This window comes from Rhinolophus sinicus, linkage group LG06 (genome assembly GCF_036562045.2).
Source record: "Rhinolophus sinicus isolate RSC01 linkage group LG06, ASM3656204v1, whole genome shotgun sequence".
NCBI lineage: Eukaryota > Metazoa > Chordata > Mammalia > Chiroptera > Rhinolophidae > Rhinolophus > Rhinolophus sinicus.
In genome coordinates this window covers 104,293,408-104,311,252 of record NC_133756.1, presented here as the reverse complement: position 1 = coordinate 104,311,252, position 17,845 = coordinate 104,293,408, and the positions used below count along the sequence as shown (strand labels likewise).

The window sequence follows — 17,845 nt, the reverse complement described above, 5'->3', positions numbered from 1 at the left end:
TCTCTATCTATTGGAATCTTATTTGCTGTTAAACGCCCAGTACAGATTCAACTTATTCCCTTATCTTTTCCCATTGCAGGATTCAGCATTGTCTGTCCTTCTTCAGGGCACCCAGAATTGTCTCAGGCATGTATTAGGTCACACCTTGTATCACAGTTATTTGCCGATGTGTCTGTCACCCAGCTTGGGTTGTTTGTTCCATGAAGGCAAATATGGGGGCTTATGATTGTATCCTCCTGGCTTTCTCCAATGTGCCTTGTGTGCAATGATTTTGTAGGGAAGATAACAGCATCACTACAGAGGTGGTGTTTTACGTCAGCTCCGAAGACCCTGGGAGCCTGATGGAGCTAGCAGTGGTATAACCTCATAGGCAGTACAGGAAAGTATGTTTGTGGGGACAGAGTCCAAGAGAGCAGTTTCCAGGCTCTCAGCCTCACGTGGAAAGGTGCTGGCTTGGGTAGTAGATGGCCATCAGCTGTAATCAGATAGCCATCAGCTGTAACTAGTTGGCCATCAGCTGTAACCGGTTAGCCATTAGCCACTAATATAACTGCCATGGTTATGCTGGCAGCTTACTTGGTAAACAGAGAAGTGGACTGCAGATTGTGGCTAGCAAGTGAGTTTAGCAATCGCGGATGGCAGGTTGCAGATCGTGTGGATCCTACTTCCTGTGTCTCCAACCCAGCCGCCAGCAAGAATATAGTGGTATGAACTCCCCTATCCATGGCTCCATTGATGTTCCTTTTTGGCTTCACCATATCTTGAGTTCTTGTTCATGTTCCAGCATGATGATGCTGGAACGAAGAAACCACACTGTAGCTGAGATAAGCCAGTGTATTAGGGGAAGACACAAAACATGTGTCAGATCTAAGTAAGAACAAACCTGGTGTCATGTGGGGTGGCCTGCGGGGTCTCAGCTCCCGCTCCCCACATAAGAACACAGGATATGGTGAGGCCAAAAAGGAACACCCACGGAGCCATAGGTAGGGGTGTCATACCACTATATTCTCACTAGCGGCTGGGTTGGAGACACAGGCAGCAGGAGCCACACTATCACAGCCTGCTGTCCACTACTCTGCAATCCACAACCCACACTCCGCCGTGCTAACTGCAATCCACCTCTTGCTAGCTCAGCCGCCATCTTCTTGCTAGCCCCCATTTTTCTGCCAGCATAACCACAGCAGTTATATTAGTGGCCAGTGGCTCACTGGTTACAGCTGACAGCCAACTAGCCACAGCGGATGGCCATCCAATCACATTTGATGGCCATTTACTACCTGAGCCAGCACCTTTCCACGTGAGGCCGAGAGCCTGGAAACTGCACTCCTGGCTCTGTCCCCACACCTGGCAATCACGTACGTTTGTCCTTTGCTGGGAGGATTCAGAATAGAAGTTTGTGGATTCAGTGAGGACATGCAGGAGACTATGTGCCAGGTACCCCATTTTAGTGGCCTTTAAATTCTTTTGGATTTTAAAGTTGAGTATGGTTCATTATGGGAAAACTAGACCATTTAAATAAGCCAAAATATTAATTACCATAGCCCCATTAGCCAGAGGTAACAACGGTATGTACAATGATTCTCACTCTTGGCTGGATATTAGAATCACCTGGAGCTTTTTAAAATTCCCTGTACCTAGGCTTCCACCTATGCCAAGTTATTCAGAACGTCTGTAGATGGGACCTTGGCATCGGTATATTTGAAAGCTCCTCAGGTGATTTCAATGCACAGTAAAGTTTGAAAACAAGCAATGGTCTAGAGTGAGGCTTCTCAAAATTTAGCGTACACACCATCACCTAGGTCTAGGAGGAGCCTGCACTTCTGCATTTCTCACCTGCTCTCAGGTGATGTTGATGCTGCTAATCCACGCTTTACTTTGGGTATGTACTGTCCTCTCAATAACATTTAGTAATGTATAGATGAAGGATTCTTACAAATAAGTCTTTGAACAAGTAGCTTAAACTGCAAGCATCAGTTTCCTTATCTGTCAGATCACAGGGTACATAGTAGACATTTTACAATTTTTTGCCCAAATGTCTAGACATATTCGAGGGGAGTCTCAAGATGGGAAAGAGGCACGATTAGACCCTTGAACACATGCAATACTCCAGGCATCCTTCTTGGAGCTCATAGTATGAGTAACATTCTGTGAGCATTTAACATGTGCCAGGAAGCAAGCTAAGCATTTTAAATCAGTGATTTAATTTAATAAGCCTCATTTTACAGAGCAGGAGATGTATTTAGAGAACCTAAGTAACTTGGCGAAGAACAGGCAGTTGCCTAGGGGTGAGACCAGGAGGTGAAGCCAGGCAGTCTGATGCCAGAGCCTGAGTTCTGGCTGATGTGCTACTAACCAGTGTACTCGTGCACTGATGCTTCTCAGACTAGAAAATCTTTAAGAACCAACCATACAGTGTACGTTAGATTTCCAGCCTTTTTTCCCCTTGTTTTGATCATCCAATGTTTCAAAGTATGCAAAAAAAAAAAAAAAAAGAAGAAGAAGAAAGAAATCTTGTAAAAAAGAGAAAGGGGGAGATGTGGGTCATACTGCACATCTGAGCACACACATCAGTGGTTATGTTAATGGCACCTAAAGATGGCATCATTTCATGTGACATCCTTAATATCGGTTTGCCATCTGCGGCTCAGTTTCTCTGAAGAAATCCAATATGGCATTCAAGGTTTAGCTAAATTGCCGGGAGGCTTCTTCAGGTGCCTAAGTGCTTCTTCATCTAGGCTGAATCAGAAGGCAGAGCTGGAGGGCTGTGTGAGATTGGGAGGAGAGCCATGAGGGTGGGTGACGAGGAGAGGAACTGGGGGCAGGACAGATGGGACTTGTAAGTATCCCGGTATTCTGGCAAAATGAGACTCAGACGCAGCACCTCTCATCCTAGGGGTGTGTGCATGTACACGTGTGCATATGGGGGTGTGCGTGACGGGACCACCTGGTACAAGAGAGAATTATTCAGATAAGAAGGCCTTTGGAAATGTTCTCCACCATATATCTTCTTCATTACTCCTCCTTGTTGGCCACTATCTTATTCTTCGTGCTGATGACAAGTTGCCTTGACCTAGATGTTTCTAACTGATCTCACCTATTATGTGGGGTACAACAAGGGAGCAGGGCTTGCCTGAACCCCATAACTCTCCCTCCAGGCTGTGGGCAACTCTATATGTTGACTAGGCCTGAAGGGAAGGTACAAGGTGTGTGCCAAGGTCAACAGCTTTCCTTCACAAGCTGGCTTTTCCCCTTTACTCCCTGTAGCAGCTACTGAATTCTGTAGCCAAAGGGGAAAGTGTTTCTGGCAGAAGAATGCAGCCCGTGACTTCCCTGCTGCTAAGGCAGAATTAGGAAATGCCTTCCATCCATTGGCTTGCAAAGAAAGAAAATGAAACTTACCTGTTACAGAAAACCAACAGCTGTTAACCACATTTGACCCACAGGGTCTTCATACTTGGGCTTAAGATGCACCCTCACACAGTGTTAAAGCTTCCATTAACACCTTGGAAATCACTATTTATAAAGAAAAGTTTAAGTTGCAGGCTTAAGCTCCATCGGTGATTTCCCCTGTCAGATTTTCTTAAGAAAATTTAATAGCAGCATAGCATGCTCAATGGAGCAACTCCAAATATTTACACCTGATGAAACAGCCCTTACTTAAGAAGCATGACTGATAGGGCCAGTTTCCAGAATCCATTTTTTAACCCCCTCATAACTGATGTTGTAAGTCTTGCATACTTTTTTCTTTCTGGTAATTCTTTTCTTTTCCAATAAATATCATATAGTCTAAGACCACACATTACATAGTTTTTTTTAAAACAAACCTAATACATGTCTTCAACTTTAACTTTTCCTGCAATCATGAAATTTGCATTTGCTATGTCCCTTTCATTCTTCCTAAACTCGGTGCATGCCTTATATCCATGTGTAAAGACTGCAGGGAACATTTCTAAGGCTTCCCAATGGGCTGAAATCAGAGGTAGAACAGAAGTTCTAGAAGTTAGAATCATGGGGAAGAGACAAAAATCATAGGAATAACTAAGTTTTTTTCTCCCCTAGTTAAAAACACATACTTGTAGTTAAGTGACATTTTTACTTTGTTTTCCCTTTTGAGAAGTATACATATGGCTTTTTAAGTGTTGGTTTTGTGGATAAAGAAAAACCAGAACACAGCCCCACTTGTTTTTGCTTGGGTGACCTGCTCAGGTCCCGCACATCTTGGACTCAGGTCCATCCAGAAGAAAGCGGAGTCAGGTGAGAGAGCAGGGTAGCGAGAAGAATAATCATTTCCTTTCAATGTTTTTATGTTGTTGGAGACTTTTCACACTGAAAAGAGACTTGAGGACATTTCTAGATGAGGAAACGGGGGCCTGGAGAAAAGATGTGATTGCTTTAATCTCATAACCTGTTACTCACAGAGTTGAGACGGGGACCCAGGTCGTGGGCTCTTAGGCAGGTGGCTTTGCCACCACTCTGCATCCTCATCTAGGGAGACAGTGATGAAGCTTCAGAGTCCCGGGTTTGAATCTTTGCTTAGTCATTGGTGACCTTGGGCAAGTTATTTAACTCAGTTTGCTCCTATAAACAGTCAAATAGTTCCTATTTCTCTGAACTATTGTGAGATTAAATGAGAGCATATATATGAACCGTTTGCTATAGTGCCTGGCATATAGTACTCAAATGTTGAACACTACTATATTATTATTTTCCCACTTTTCTCCATAAATTAGATAGAAATCAGGATGTGGGAGAATGGTGGAATGGACACAAAGCCCCGTGCATGACATTAAGATTAAAAATGTTAATCAGCAACTAAAAAATAAAATAAAAATAAAAGGCTATCAGGAATTGTTCTAATAACCTCCAGCTATCAGCATGGAAGAGGGTACCCAAAAGTGGGGAAAACATTAAAATCATTAAAAGAATGGAAGAAAGCATTCAGGTATCTCTAACTCCCATGCCCTAGGACCATCCTGGCCACTGTATGAAACAATAGAGTTCTGGAAAATTGAATCCATGTCACCATCATTCAAACACGCTTTGCTTGGTACCTACAATATGCCAGGTTCTATGTTACATGCTAAGAACACAAGGTGTGTAAGATCTATTCATTACCCTTTTGTTTGTATCCTATTAGTAAAGACTGACTCATTAGCAAATAATAAGAGCCAAATATTGGGTGGTGTAATAGCAATATTTATATATTCAACCCACGTGACAGGCACCAATCTAAGTTCCTGAGCTCAACTCGTGGGCTAGCCAAAGTCTCTGCCTTCCTGAAACGGGGGTCTTGAGGGGGAGCCAGCCAATAGATGCGACATGCAACATGCTAGAGGAGGAAAGATCAGACAAGGCTTCACAGAGAAGGTGACATTTGAACTCTCTGGAAGAATGGTGAATGGTTTACCAGATAGCTGGGAGTAGGCGTGGACAAATGGGATATGAAAAAGACAGAGAGTGAGCCCTGATTTTGGCTCATAGGGCTGATAATTGTAGTTGTATTTTTTAAGGTTAAACCCAGCTTCCAAGAGTCTTGGAAAATTATGCTGAAACAGCTAAGACTACACTGCTTCAAGTAGCACTTAGAGAAAATGTGAATGTCATGGCAATAGATTACACAGCTGTGACCCAGGACACCCACAGGGAGAACGAGCAAGGAAACGATGTCATCCTTACAAGTATCACTTCTCTGACCATAACTACTTAGAACATTTTGAGTTCTCTTTTGAACAGGCAGCCACATTTTCATGCTCAGACTGTTTCTCAGGGAGATTGTTAAACTCCCCAGTCTCCACAACAAAAATCAAAAGTAGCCATTTTTAAAGTAATTGCATGGTTCTAGCCATGTGCCCTCCCGCCTTCTTTACTGAGTATCATTCACTTAGGACTGGCATAATTCCCCTCCTAAATTGGAGGTTTGCATATGTAATTATATCAAATGATGTGTTTGTTTATATCTCTGAACCACATTCGAAAGCTTGCCTATGATTTATCTTTGAAATTCAATTTCATCATGTCAGTCCCCAATTTACTGTGGGTCTACAGTTACATGTGTGATGTGCACGCCTCTCTCCTGCAGAGCTTACAATGAGGTTGCCTTCCCCAGTGGTGGATCGCAGCAGTCGAAGAGGGAGGTTGCTCTGTTTTATTCTCTTTCCTGTTCTAAAGCCCAACTGCATTCTGCTACAACAAAGTTATTAAAAATGAAGATGTAGCTTTGGCAATTTCAATTAATTCCTCTGGACTATACGGGAAGGCTCACTGCGTTTCTTTCTGACTGTAAAAAAACAGTGCTGCTGAAGCATCATAGCTCAGACTATGTTCCCTTAGAAGGAGAAAAGCTCTTGCCCCTTTGTGGTTTAGCTGGCCCTGTCTTGATAAGATTTATTTTTCAGTGCAAATAACTACCAGTTGTGGCTGTAATGCAAAATGTTCTGTTCATTATTTTTATGTTCCAGATTCCCATGAACAAACCTGATCACTCTATTCATTCCACCCCCTCTTCATGCCTGATTCCTAAGCTAACTTATTCATTCATTCATTCATTCATTCATTCATTCACTCATTCATGCATTCATTCAAACATTTTAAAATGTCTCTTCTCCAAACATGAAAATCTTGTTAAAATCTAAAAGGCAGAGTTATTGCCCCCTACTGATTTTTAAACAGCTTTACTGATGTATAATTTCCATAAAGTATCATTCATCCATTTAAAGCTATACAATTCAATGGTTTTTTTAGAATACTTATGCAACTGTGTGACCATCACCATAATATGTAATTTTAGAGCATTTTCATCATTCCCAAAAGAAACATTGTTACCATTAGCAGTCACTCCCTGTCCCCAACTCCACCTCATCTGATTTCCTATCTATTTTCACGTTTGAATTAGATTCTTGTTACCTGCCTTTTACCTTATATCTGTGAATATAAAGAAGATCAAAAACAAACAAGCAAACAAACAAACCAGAGAACAGAAACCTACAGAAAGTTTTCCTGCCTTCCAGGAATAGAAACTGCTTGCTTTCTCACAGCTCCAGGTTCAGTGTCGTGTCTGTCGTTTCAGACTTCTCAGGAAGCCTGTCTCTTCCTCTGTTTTCTGATAAATACATGAAAAAATATTCTGGTGAAGGTATGTAGATGGAAGGAGAGCCACACTGCTCTCCTACGTAACACACATGCATTGTGCAAATAAGTCACTTTCCTGAAAAATGACCCTAAGAATAATCAGGAAATGAAGATGACCTCTTCCCTGTGCAATTTCAGCACAATGGGCTGTGGCTGCATGACCCTGGCGACTAGGCCCTGAAATGACACAAGTGTCCTCAGGGAAACAGAGGGCAAAGGGCTCCTGGGCTTTTATGCCTGGAAGAGCAGAGGGGAAGCTGACAGCCCTTTCACGCACTCACAGCCTCAATATAACAAGCATTTCTCATTCCCATCGTGACCTCTCACAGAGGATGCCCCCTGAAGAGATGAAAACCTCTTGCCTCTTTTTTGAGAAGACAGTGGCTTCTCACTTGGAAAGAGCCTCTGTGACATATGACCTTGTAGAACAGAATGGCCTGAAAATGAAGGCATTAGATTTGTGTGTTAGATGCCCACTGGTGTGACCAAACTGACCCGTCGTCAATGTGAATCAGAGAGCTGTGCTCCCATTTATTCTTCCTGCCTCACCCACCGCCAATGCTCTGCCCTCACATATCATCTCAACTCCCCTTGCTCACCCTACACACACACACTCACACTCACACTCACACACTCACTCCAACCCGGTGATCTGATCCACGTGCTAAAGCAGCTCAGTGTATTTCACTCTTGGATTTGACTGAGCAGAAAAACTGAAGACAGTAAAAAGTCATAGATTCAACAAAGGAATAATGGCATCACTTAAAACCTTCTCTTAGACTCAGCGGACCATCTCAGGCATCATCCCAAGAGATTCAGATACTGTAAATGAGGGACAGAGTGGGGCACAGATTCTGTTTTTTGAGTTTCCTAGGAAGTTCTAACGGGCAGTTAGAGAAGAGAAGTTACTGATGATCTCACTTGAAACTCCAACTAACGGTCTTCTCTCCATAAGCTCGAACAATAGCTCCCGTTTGTATGCCGAGAGTGCAGAGTACTATACCAGTCACGTGGAGGACCTCGGCCAGTGGTTTCCAATGACTACTAAAGGTGCATACCCTCTGCCCACCATCAAACACTCTCCTTACACACAAAACAATACCCTCCCAAACAAACACATTCTAAGTCGGTAGCAAACCTGAAAGATCAGAATATAAATAATCTCTCTCTTCTACTGCAATTTTCATCAACGAAGCACTAATGAAGTTGCTATTTGTTGTTTTAGGCCAGGGGTTAGGTGGGCACCAGGGTTTCAGAATAAAAAGGCAGGCCCTTTCTGTGAAGGAATTCTGTCAGCCTATCTAGTGGGAAATTATAGACATAGGAGAAAAGGATTATGGCATAGGACAAATAACAATGATGGTGCAATATACTGGTTCTGTTAGGACATAGCAGATTGGAACCTAAACCTGGTAGAGAGGTCACCTCTCTGACACCTGAGCTAATACGTGACGTAAATTTGGAAAATCTGTCGGTGAAGCAGTGAGGTGTGGTCCATTCCAGAACGAACTGATAGGAAAGCAGACCATTTGTGCTGTGGGAACATAGGTTTCCCTTCCGTGGGAGTGTAGACACATGAGAGTGGAGAGGAGTGGGGCCAGCTTGGAAAGGCCGTGCTGCTCCCACTGGGATTTTATTTTGAAGGCCATTTGAGCTCCTGTGGCTCTTCTTGGCTTTCTCTAAAATCCACTTACTCCCACCTGCCTGTGTAAAATGAAAGCTGTAGGTCATGAGATCCTCAGCAAACCTTGGTGAAATACCTTTTCTTTATTTCACATACCTCCTCAGTATTGGGTGTGAGCTTTTCAGATGATTTTTTTTCTTTGCTCTGTCCTGTCAATCAGCATCTGTCATGAAAACAGCCCAATCTGTAGTCACTTCTCTTTAGGGACATTGTAGAATCAAGAAATGCAATGGAAATGTGACCTACTCATTGCCATTTGACAATAACAATAATAAAACCTGCAAAAGACAAATTGGTGCAATAAGCTGGGTGGTCTTAAAGGTTGGGGCTTCTCATTCCCGTTTCCATGTCTTTATACTCAGAGGAGTGATTCATTTATGAGAAACACCATTGGAAGGAAAGATAGAGAGATATTTCCCACGTGGGACATTTTGTGTAAAGATTTAAACACGTGTAACAAAATGATAAAATTACAGTATGCGATCTTAGGTATATGATTTATCAAATTTGAAATAATTTTGTGCACAATATTATTCAGAAATAACCTTCTTTGTTAAGTATAACAAAAAAAAATTTTATGAGCATAAAAATGTTAAAAAAAAAAATAGTGCTGTTTCATGGCCTGAATCTAATCAGCTTCAACAACCTATTAATTTTTGAAGAATTCTAAAATCTTTAATGAGTTTCCTGCTGTAGAATTTCAGTCATATGCAGATGAATCATTGAAATTCCTCATTATCAGAAAGAAAATGGTTCTTTAGTGAGGTTTTTCTTTTTACCCCCAAACCAATTACAATACCTGAGGTAAGCAGGACCCAAACAAGTTTTTCAGGTCTTCTCTTGTTTTAAGAATAATCCTGAGACTATCTGATTGCCACTGGGGATTGGAGAGTTACTGTTCCCCCTCACTTTTGCTTTTCCTTTAACTGGACTTGTTTCCCACACTCAGTAACCTACTTGCCCCAGATATTTAAAAGCCAAATATTCTCATTTTTACACAGGTCTGATTACAACAACGTCAAGGAAATTGGATCGAGAACAGCAGTCAGAACATTTTCTGGAGGTAAGCACACAGAGGGAACTGGCATTCATTAAAACTGACTGTCACTAAACTTCTTTAACCTTCAACATAAACTAGAACTTTAATATATTTGAACACTGGCTTCCAAAATGATGATGTTTCTGTTGGGCTGACTGGTGCTGAACTTGGAGATTTCTGGTACCTTCCTCTGAATGCACTCCTATGTGCCGAGCAAGGGTGGCAGGAAAACCGTTGCCTTTCACTGAAAACAGACAGGTGCATGGACGTCTCTGCCTTGACTTTGGGTCCCTTTGTGAGTAACAGGAAAAGAAAGTTCAAGAGCAGAGCCCTCAGAGCCACAGTGGGCCTCAGATGTAGAAAGAGAAAGAGCAAAAGTGCTGCAGTTAAAGTGAAGTACATCATTCGTGAAGAAGTGTGTTGCTTTGTTCCTCATTTTTCGGGGAGATGCTTGAGAAAGAGAAGGCTGCTAGTTGATTCACTGCCTGAGATGACTGTTTCTGAAACCATAAAATGTACTCCTATAATTCATTAAGACAGAAACAGCAGCAATAGAAACTCTAAGAACATTACTTCTGGAAGGGGAGAAAAGAACGCCATGAGGCAAGGGATGAGAAAATAGATATGGAAGAGTTTTGTGGAACATTCTTTCTATACATATCGAGTATCTTTATTGGGAAGCTTGAAGTCTGGGTAATACGTACGACACTGTGATTTAAGTGTGATAGTCTGATATGGAACGGATGGCAGTGCTTAGTAGATAGGGCTTTGTGAAGGTTTTACAATGGGTCCAGCCTTCTAAAATGATCTGTGATCTGTTAATCCCTAAGAACTGCTTAGGAGAATTCATAGAGCCTCCTGGCATATGCTCGTGCATACACACACCCCTCAGATCTCTTCTGGTCGTCTCTTTTAAATCAGTTCACCAGTAACGATTTATATAAAGAACTGTGGACTAGGAATCAATGCCTTGGACCCTGGAGCTGCCCTGCCATGAGTGGCCTGCAGCCTTGGAAGCTGTTTAAAATGTCCTGGACCTCAGTTTCCCCTACTGTGAAATGTAAATAATTACTACTCCATAGACCTCAAAGGATTGCTACTAGGATTATACCTTATATTTTTATATCAAAGTATTTTTAAAACTCTTAAAGCATTACACATAATAAAGGACTATTATTATTATTATCATGCAGCTCTAGGATAAGCCTTTTAAAATATTGCTATCATCCCAGAAAGATGAAAGACTCGAGGCTGCCAAAAAATAATTATTATAATTCTTTTTTTCAAAATCATGATAATGGGCCACAGTCCATACCTGGTCCAGAATGAGAGTACATTTTCAAGGATAGTAACACCTTCTGTGATATTTATGTGCTCCTTTCTTTTGCAGCAGAGAGTCCAGGACTCCTAGAAATGCTGTGTTTTCAGATGAATCTGTTACCTCCCATCAAGGAAAAGTAAGGTGCCCATTAGCTGGAGAATCTGCCAAAGATCATTTACTGGCTTGTCCCTGGAAAGGTGGTGTCCTCATGGGGTTTGTGGTGCAGAGTGACTGTAGGGGTTTTCCAGGCATGTGAATTCACTTCCCAAAAGAAGCCTTAAGGGTTTCACATGCTTTACAAACTTACATCAATACTGACCAAACATTCTGGTTCTTTAGACTAACACAGATGTATCTGGAACATCATTTCTTAGTATCTGGTATAAACTGCCTAGGGAAGTAGTGTAGCATAGCAGCTAACAACCAAATAGGGCTGTTGGGAGATTAAAATATGAAATATATGTGAAACATGCAGTCCAATAGCTGGTGCTAAGTAGGTGCTCAGCTAAGTGTAGTTACAATCACTGTGGTTTTAATTATGATCATATGGTGTCTCGATGCCGGAACCCTCCTAAAGACTGAACTTCATCTCTATACTCCAAGATGATAGTAGCTCCAGGCAGCTGATATGCAGAAGGAGCCACAGGCAACAACCACTGGACTCGGCCTGTGTCCCAGGCACTGTGTCACGTGCTGGGGGTACAGAGTGCACAGAAAGGATGGGGAGACACTTGATGAACAAATAAATTCTATGACTTCAGATGCAAGCTCTCTGAGGCCACTGAAAGAAGGTTCCATGACAGTACCTGAAAGTGTGCGGTGGTGGGCAGCATTCAATAAACTGGTTAGGAGGGCCTCTTTGAGGAGGTGACATTTGGTGACAGGAAACCAAGATTCTGCTCAAGAGCAGTGTGATTAGGGGTAGGAAGTTGGAGGGTGGCAAATGTGGTAGGATACCAAGTTGGAGAAAGCAAACAGGGCTGTGGTAATGGTTCTGACTTTTTTTCTGGGTGCAGTGGAACGCCAATAAGCAGGGGTGACATGATACGATTGCCAATGTAAGAGATCGCTGGCCACTCTGCTGGGCAGAGATGGGCTGGGGCAGGGCACAAGTGCTGGAAAGACTATGGGGGCTTTTAGAGGGATCCAGCTGAGAGATGACGGTGGTTTGGGTGACTCTGGGTGGTGAACACACAATGGGATTTATAGATGATGTATTACAGAATTGTACACCTGAAATCTATGTAATTTCACTGACAATCGTCACCCCAATAAATTTTTAAAAAATGATTAAAGAAGACAATTTAGGTAATAGACACAACCTTTTGTAACACTTCGGACTGTCTCCATGCATAGACCTGCAAAATGGTGCAGAAGGCAGGAAACTTTTTTCTGATAAAGAGTAAAGAACAAAGAAGACAAAAACAGAAAATACCTGATTGGCTGGGGCCACACCGTCAACCTTGTTTGGGGTGAGAAGGCCCAGGATTGGCTTGTCTTTTAGGTACTGGCTGACTGATCAAGTGGAACATTTACAGGGACACAAAAGACACCTGAGTTTCAATTAGCTAGCATGACACCCCGAACAGGAGAAGGTCCATCTTGGGCCTAGAAAGTTATTTCAACAAGGTGAAGGCAGTGGGTCAAAGGAAACTGGTATCCAATACAAATCCCTAGTGATTCTGGCCAAGAAGCAGCAAACTGGCTTTTCTGAGTTTTCAGTGTAGAGATTTTTAAAACTCTAGGTTGTTTGAACCATACCAACTTGCCCTCTCTCTGCTCACCTCTTGGGATCTCTCACCATTTGCACTCTTTCGTTTCGTAAACTCTCCTGCTAAGGTTTTTAAAAACTAATTGAATCTCAGTCTCTCTCTCTCTCTCTCTCTCTCAATTGTACAATTCTTGGCCACATTGTTGTTGTTTTTTTAATAACATTGCTTTGACAGTCTTTTTTCTGAATGGATCAAGGAAGAGAATATTACTTTAACTCAGCCACAGTAAATAAATAAGCAAACAAACAAATAAAAATATCATCCAGAGTGCAGAATGGAGTTCTGTGCTGTACACAGAATTTTGTAACTGCTCGTAGCTGGGTCATTTGTAAGTGCTGGGAGTGTGTGATGAACCTCCTGGGAGCCTTCCATTGCTAAGCTAACTCTATGCTCTTCTTAAACTGATATGAACCTTTTGGCTCTATTTTACATGTCTTCTTCCCAATAAAATAAAATTTCTCTTCTTGAAAGGACCCATTTAGAAGCTGACCTGGCAGGTACATGTATGAAGAGGTAATGAGGAGGGCGTTAATGATTTGTTTACAGTTTTCTGTCCCCAGGAGAGAAGGCGCCTTAATTGTGCACTGCTGTGGTCTTCTGCCTCTACATTGATTTAAGATGTTTGGCTTGACCATATTTGGGCTGTGAGGGTTTTTGAGTCTGTAAGCATTCACCTTTAAATCTCTGACTATAAGAGGAGAGCTACTATTAATAGAATCCAAGAGACTTGCTAATGAAATGAGCAGCAAAGAACTGTAGAAAAATTGACAAATACAGTTTCCACTTTTTTGGTGATTTCTAAGTGTTAAACTCTTGCCTAATTTGGAAGTCTGTGATGTGAAAATATTGGCCCGATCTACTCTCCCTACCATAAAATGCAAAAATATGGAATTTTTGGCTCACTTGTTCAAAGCCATATACATTCCTTGATAGCCAATTAAGATTATAGTGGAGGTAGAAGCATAATTCCAGCAAATAGATGCAGAAAGTTGATAATGGATCCATAAACTAAATAGTGAATTAACGTTTTAGCTTAGTGGTTGTGACTTCAGCCTTGATTACCTCATTATCAGAGAAGACAGCTGTGAAAAAGGGAATAAAGGCACTGATTCTTTCTTATATTATAATTACTTGTACAGATTGTTTCCTCACCTCTTAGATTTAAACTCCCTGGGGGCATGAAACTTGATTTATCAGGCTAATGAGTAAAAAATAGTGTGGGAAAGCATGGGTGTTGAATTCCGGCAAGCCTGAGACAATATTTTGGGATTGCTCACAGAACCTCTCTGGACCTCACTTTCCCTCATCTGTAAAGTGGGGATAACAATTCCTAACATAGGGTTATTATAAAGAGTACATGAAGTGGCAGGTAAAAAGTGATCATGCCGCCTCCTGTTAGACAGTAAGTGTTCCATGAATGACTGTTGTCAGCACCGACTATCTTACTCATCTTTGTATTCAGAGCATCTAGCCCCATACCTAGGAAATGAGGGACTCTCAATAAATGTCCTATAAATGAATGATTGTTCCGAGAGACCTTTATGTTACCCCTGGATGAGATCATGGAGGAGGGTGTTAGCAAACTGTAAAGTGCATGAGCTCAGAGACAGAAAGAATAGAACGCACTGCCTCTTTCCATCTGCTTTGCCAAATGAACTTACCTTTGATCCTCCATTTCCTCATCTGTAAAATGGAGTTAATAATCCCTACCTTATGGATGAACTACACAAAGGGCCTGGCACGCAGAGGTACTCCTAAACCACTGCTTGTCCCTCCCTCTTTCCTATTCCCTCCACTTCTCCCCTGGTCCTCAACAAACACCTTGTCAGTTCCCTTTCTTTTTCCAGTACTGGCCCTGTATCTTGAATAGCTTATAAGCAGTTTGATTATTCTTAAAAGATATATCCACTTAAATAATTCTATAGTCCTGGCTTAATTATGTGTGAATCTTTACCTTGCTTGCTGAAAGAGTATTAGCTTGCCTCCCTTTTGATCTTGAAATGTTTCCCTGTTCAGGGCTGGATGGTTCTGATAAAAGTCGCCCAGAGAGAACAGAGAGAGTATTTTATTTGCAAATCAAAAAAGATGACAAGACCCAGCAACCAATAAAAAGACTGAGGGTGAGAAATGATTTTGTGTGTGTTCGTATAACTCAAAGTAGCCAAGGGAACGTGGTGATATTTTATAGTGCAGTCGGTATAAATAGCAAAACGCATTACAGAGGAATACACTAAATCTATAGGAATGTAAATTATTTAGTGTCTGTCCCTTTAGCATACCCATCCATATCCATCGCCCTCTGTAAGGTGCAGCTCCTGTGACTGTTTTTTCTTCCCGTCTGAAATTCTCATCCCTTTCTATAGTTTTATTTTCTGAGGGAAAAATACTGCTCTTCAATAAATTTTTATAACATTTTCTGTTGCCTTAGGATGCAAATTGATTTCTTCAGTGAGTGCATATCCTTCGCGGTTTCTTTGATAAGTATCTACTTTGGAAATGATGGTAATTTCTGGTGGTAAAGAATCGCACGCCTATTTCAACCCATTAAGCAGTCTGTATTTTGAAAATTTAACTCCAAGAGAAACAGAAGTTTCTCTCATTAGGCTCCTCTTTCTGCCACCTTCAAAACTCTTTGTAGGAAGTATCAGTAGGCCCTCAAAAAAGATGGTGTATATGGGCACATAAATAGCACTGGTAGCAGGCCCTGGCCTCAGGGGAGTTGGTCATGACTTCTGTTTTCCGAAAACAGCATGACACCCTCTCTGCTGGTTCTCTGCTTCTAGGACCACGCCTTTCAAGCCTTAATTGTTCACATTCATGTTGTATCCACTTGGATAAAGTTAATGGAAACTCACTCTGTTTTCTTCCTGTCTTAAAAGCTTTATCAGATGCTTATTCTGGGCCTGGCATTGGATTAGGCAGCTAGGTTCTGTTAGTGGAGTTAGTGTTTTCTCCTTTACCTTTCACACTGAGGTCTATTAAAGATTAAACTGCTGATTATTCATAGGCTGCTACCGTGTTTCCCCGAAAATAAGACCTAGCCAGACAATCAGCTCTAATGCATCTTTTGGAGCAAAAATTAGTATAAGACCTGGTATTATATTATATATATATTATATTATATTATATTATATTATATTATATTATATTATATTATATTATACCCGGTTTTATATTATAGTAAAATAAGACTGGGTCTTATATTAATTTTTGCTCCAAAAGATGCATTAGAGCTGATTATCCGGTTAGGTCTTATTTTGGGGAAACACGGTAGTTAGCTGCTGTCCTGGAACCAAGGGGCTGTTTTTCATTCCTATCATCCAAACTGCTTCTCTCCCAATATACAGATGCAGAAACTGAGACTGAGAAAGGAGAAGAGAAAGAGAGAGCCACAGTCATTCAATCACTTCATAGTAGTGTCCAATATAGGCTTTCCTACTTTTATTGGACAAATATAGCCTTAAACATTCATCCACATATTGAAATGTGGCAAATTGAATCATCTTTTCCCACTCTCATTTTATAACAGATTTACCAGGTGTCAGGTCAGCTCGCCCTCAAGGGTCAGCATATACATGTAGGAAAAGAGGAAGTTTTCTCGTATATTCTTTGGTTGTCCATCCACCACTCCTTCAGCTGCTCTTCAGAACTTACTACTGTGCCCTACACTGACCACCCAGCTCTGGACAGGGGCCCTGTCTGCTACTGGGCACTGTCTCAAGTTCTAGGACAAAGTCCATCTGAGTGGATGCTGTGCCTACATTGTGAGTACCAGCTTGGACTCCAGCAGTAGAGTGTGGACTATGTGTTATGGGCTTAATGGTGTACCTTCATGAGTCATATGTTCAAGTCCTAACCCCTAGCACCTCAGAATGTGACTGTATTTGGAGTCTTTAAAGAGGTAGTTACATTTAAATTAGGTCATTAGGGTGGGCCCTAATCCAATATGACTGGTGTCCTTATAAGAAAAGGAAATTTGGACACAGACACGTATAGAAGGATGACCATGTGAAGACACAGGGAGAAGATGGCCATCTACAAGCCAGGGAGGGAGGTCTCATGAGAAACCAACTCTGCTAACACAGGCTTCATTTACTGGCCTGTCCCTGCCCCTCTCTTCTCCACCAGCACCTCACAAGGCTATCTACACGCATGAGACGTTACAAAGGGACTGGGGCAACTGCAATTTCAGTCTAAGAGGATAAAACCTCCATCTAAATACAATTATTTTCATTTTTCATGCTCCAGGTTACAAGGGAAAAGTGTTCCTCAAGTTAAAATCTTCTGAGAAGGCCCTCTTATGGCATATGTTGGTTTCTAATTACTTCTCTCCTTTTCTGAGTGTTGCCTTTTCTGAGTGCCTGCCTCCTTCACTCTCCTCAATGAGAGTTTCCCGCCCATCTTTCCCAGAAATCCTATGGCTTTTCCCATGGAAATTGTTCTTGCTTGGGAACAAACCCCTCCCCTGCCGATTTTTCTAAATCAGTGTTTTTCTTAAATCTTAATGCCCTGAGAAGGTTTCAGCAGGCTAGTCTGGGCTGGCCTTTGGCGCTCAAAGTTCAGTTAAGAAGGAATACTGGTGGTGATGGTGGTGGTAGTGGCAGTGGTGGTGGCGGTGGTGGTGTGTGTGCACACACACGTGCACATACATGTGCACACACGTTGGTATGAGGTAGGAGCAAGGGTTGCAATTCCATTTCTCAGAGCAGTTCAGGTCGGTGCAGGCCCTTAAGAATGATCCCTTGTGGGATTGTCCCAGCATTGTGAATACAGACATGCCACTTTATTTTCCCAATTGACCAAAGAGTAAATATTGAATGAGACACACAAATAAATTTTCAAAGCAAATATTAATTCTCAGAGATAGTTTGTTCTACACAGAGATTGCGAGTTGCCCACAG

The 17,845-nt window shown here is 41.8% G+C and overlaps 1 protein-coding gene across 6 annotated transcripts in view; it reads left to right on the top strand.

Annotated features, from left to right (window-relative positions):
* The window catches only part of FAT3 (FAT atypical cadherin 3), a 633,732-nt gene that overhangs the window by 431,729 nt on the left and 184,158 nt on the right, over nt 1-17,845 (top strand). For all 6 annotated transcript variants that reach the window (XM_074335616.1, XM_074335615.1, XM_019737552.2 and 3 more), the window contains exon 4: nt 9,814-9,875. In XM_074335616.1, the coding sequence (XP_074191717.1) occupies nt 9,814-9,875 (62 nt within the window). The remainder of the gene's footprint in view (nt 1-9,813; nt 9,876-17,845) is intronic.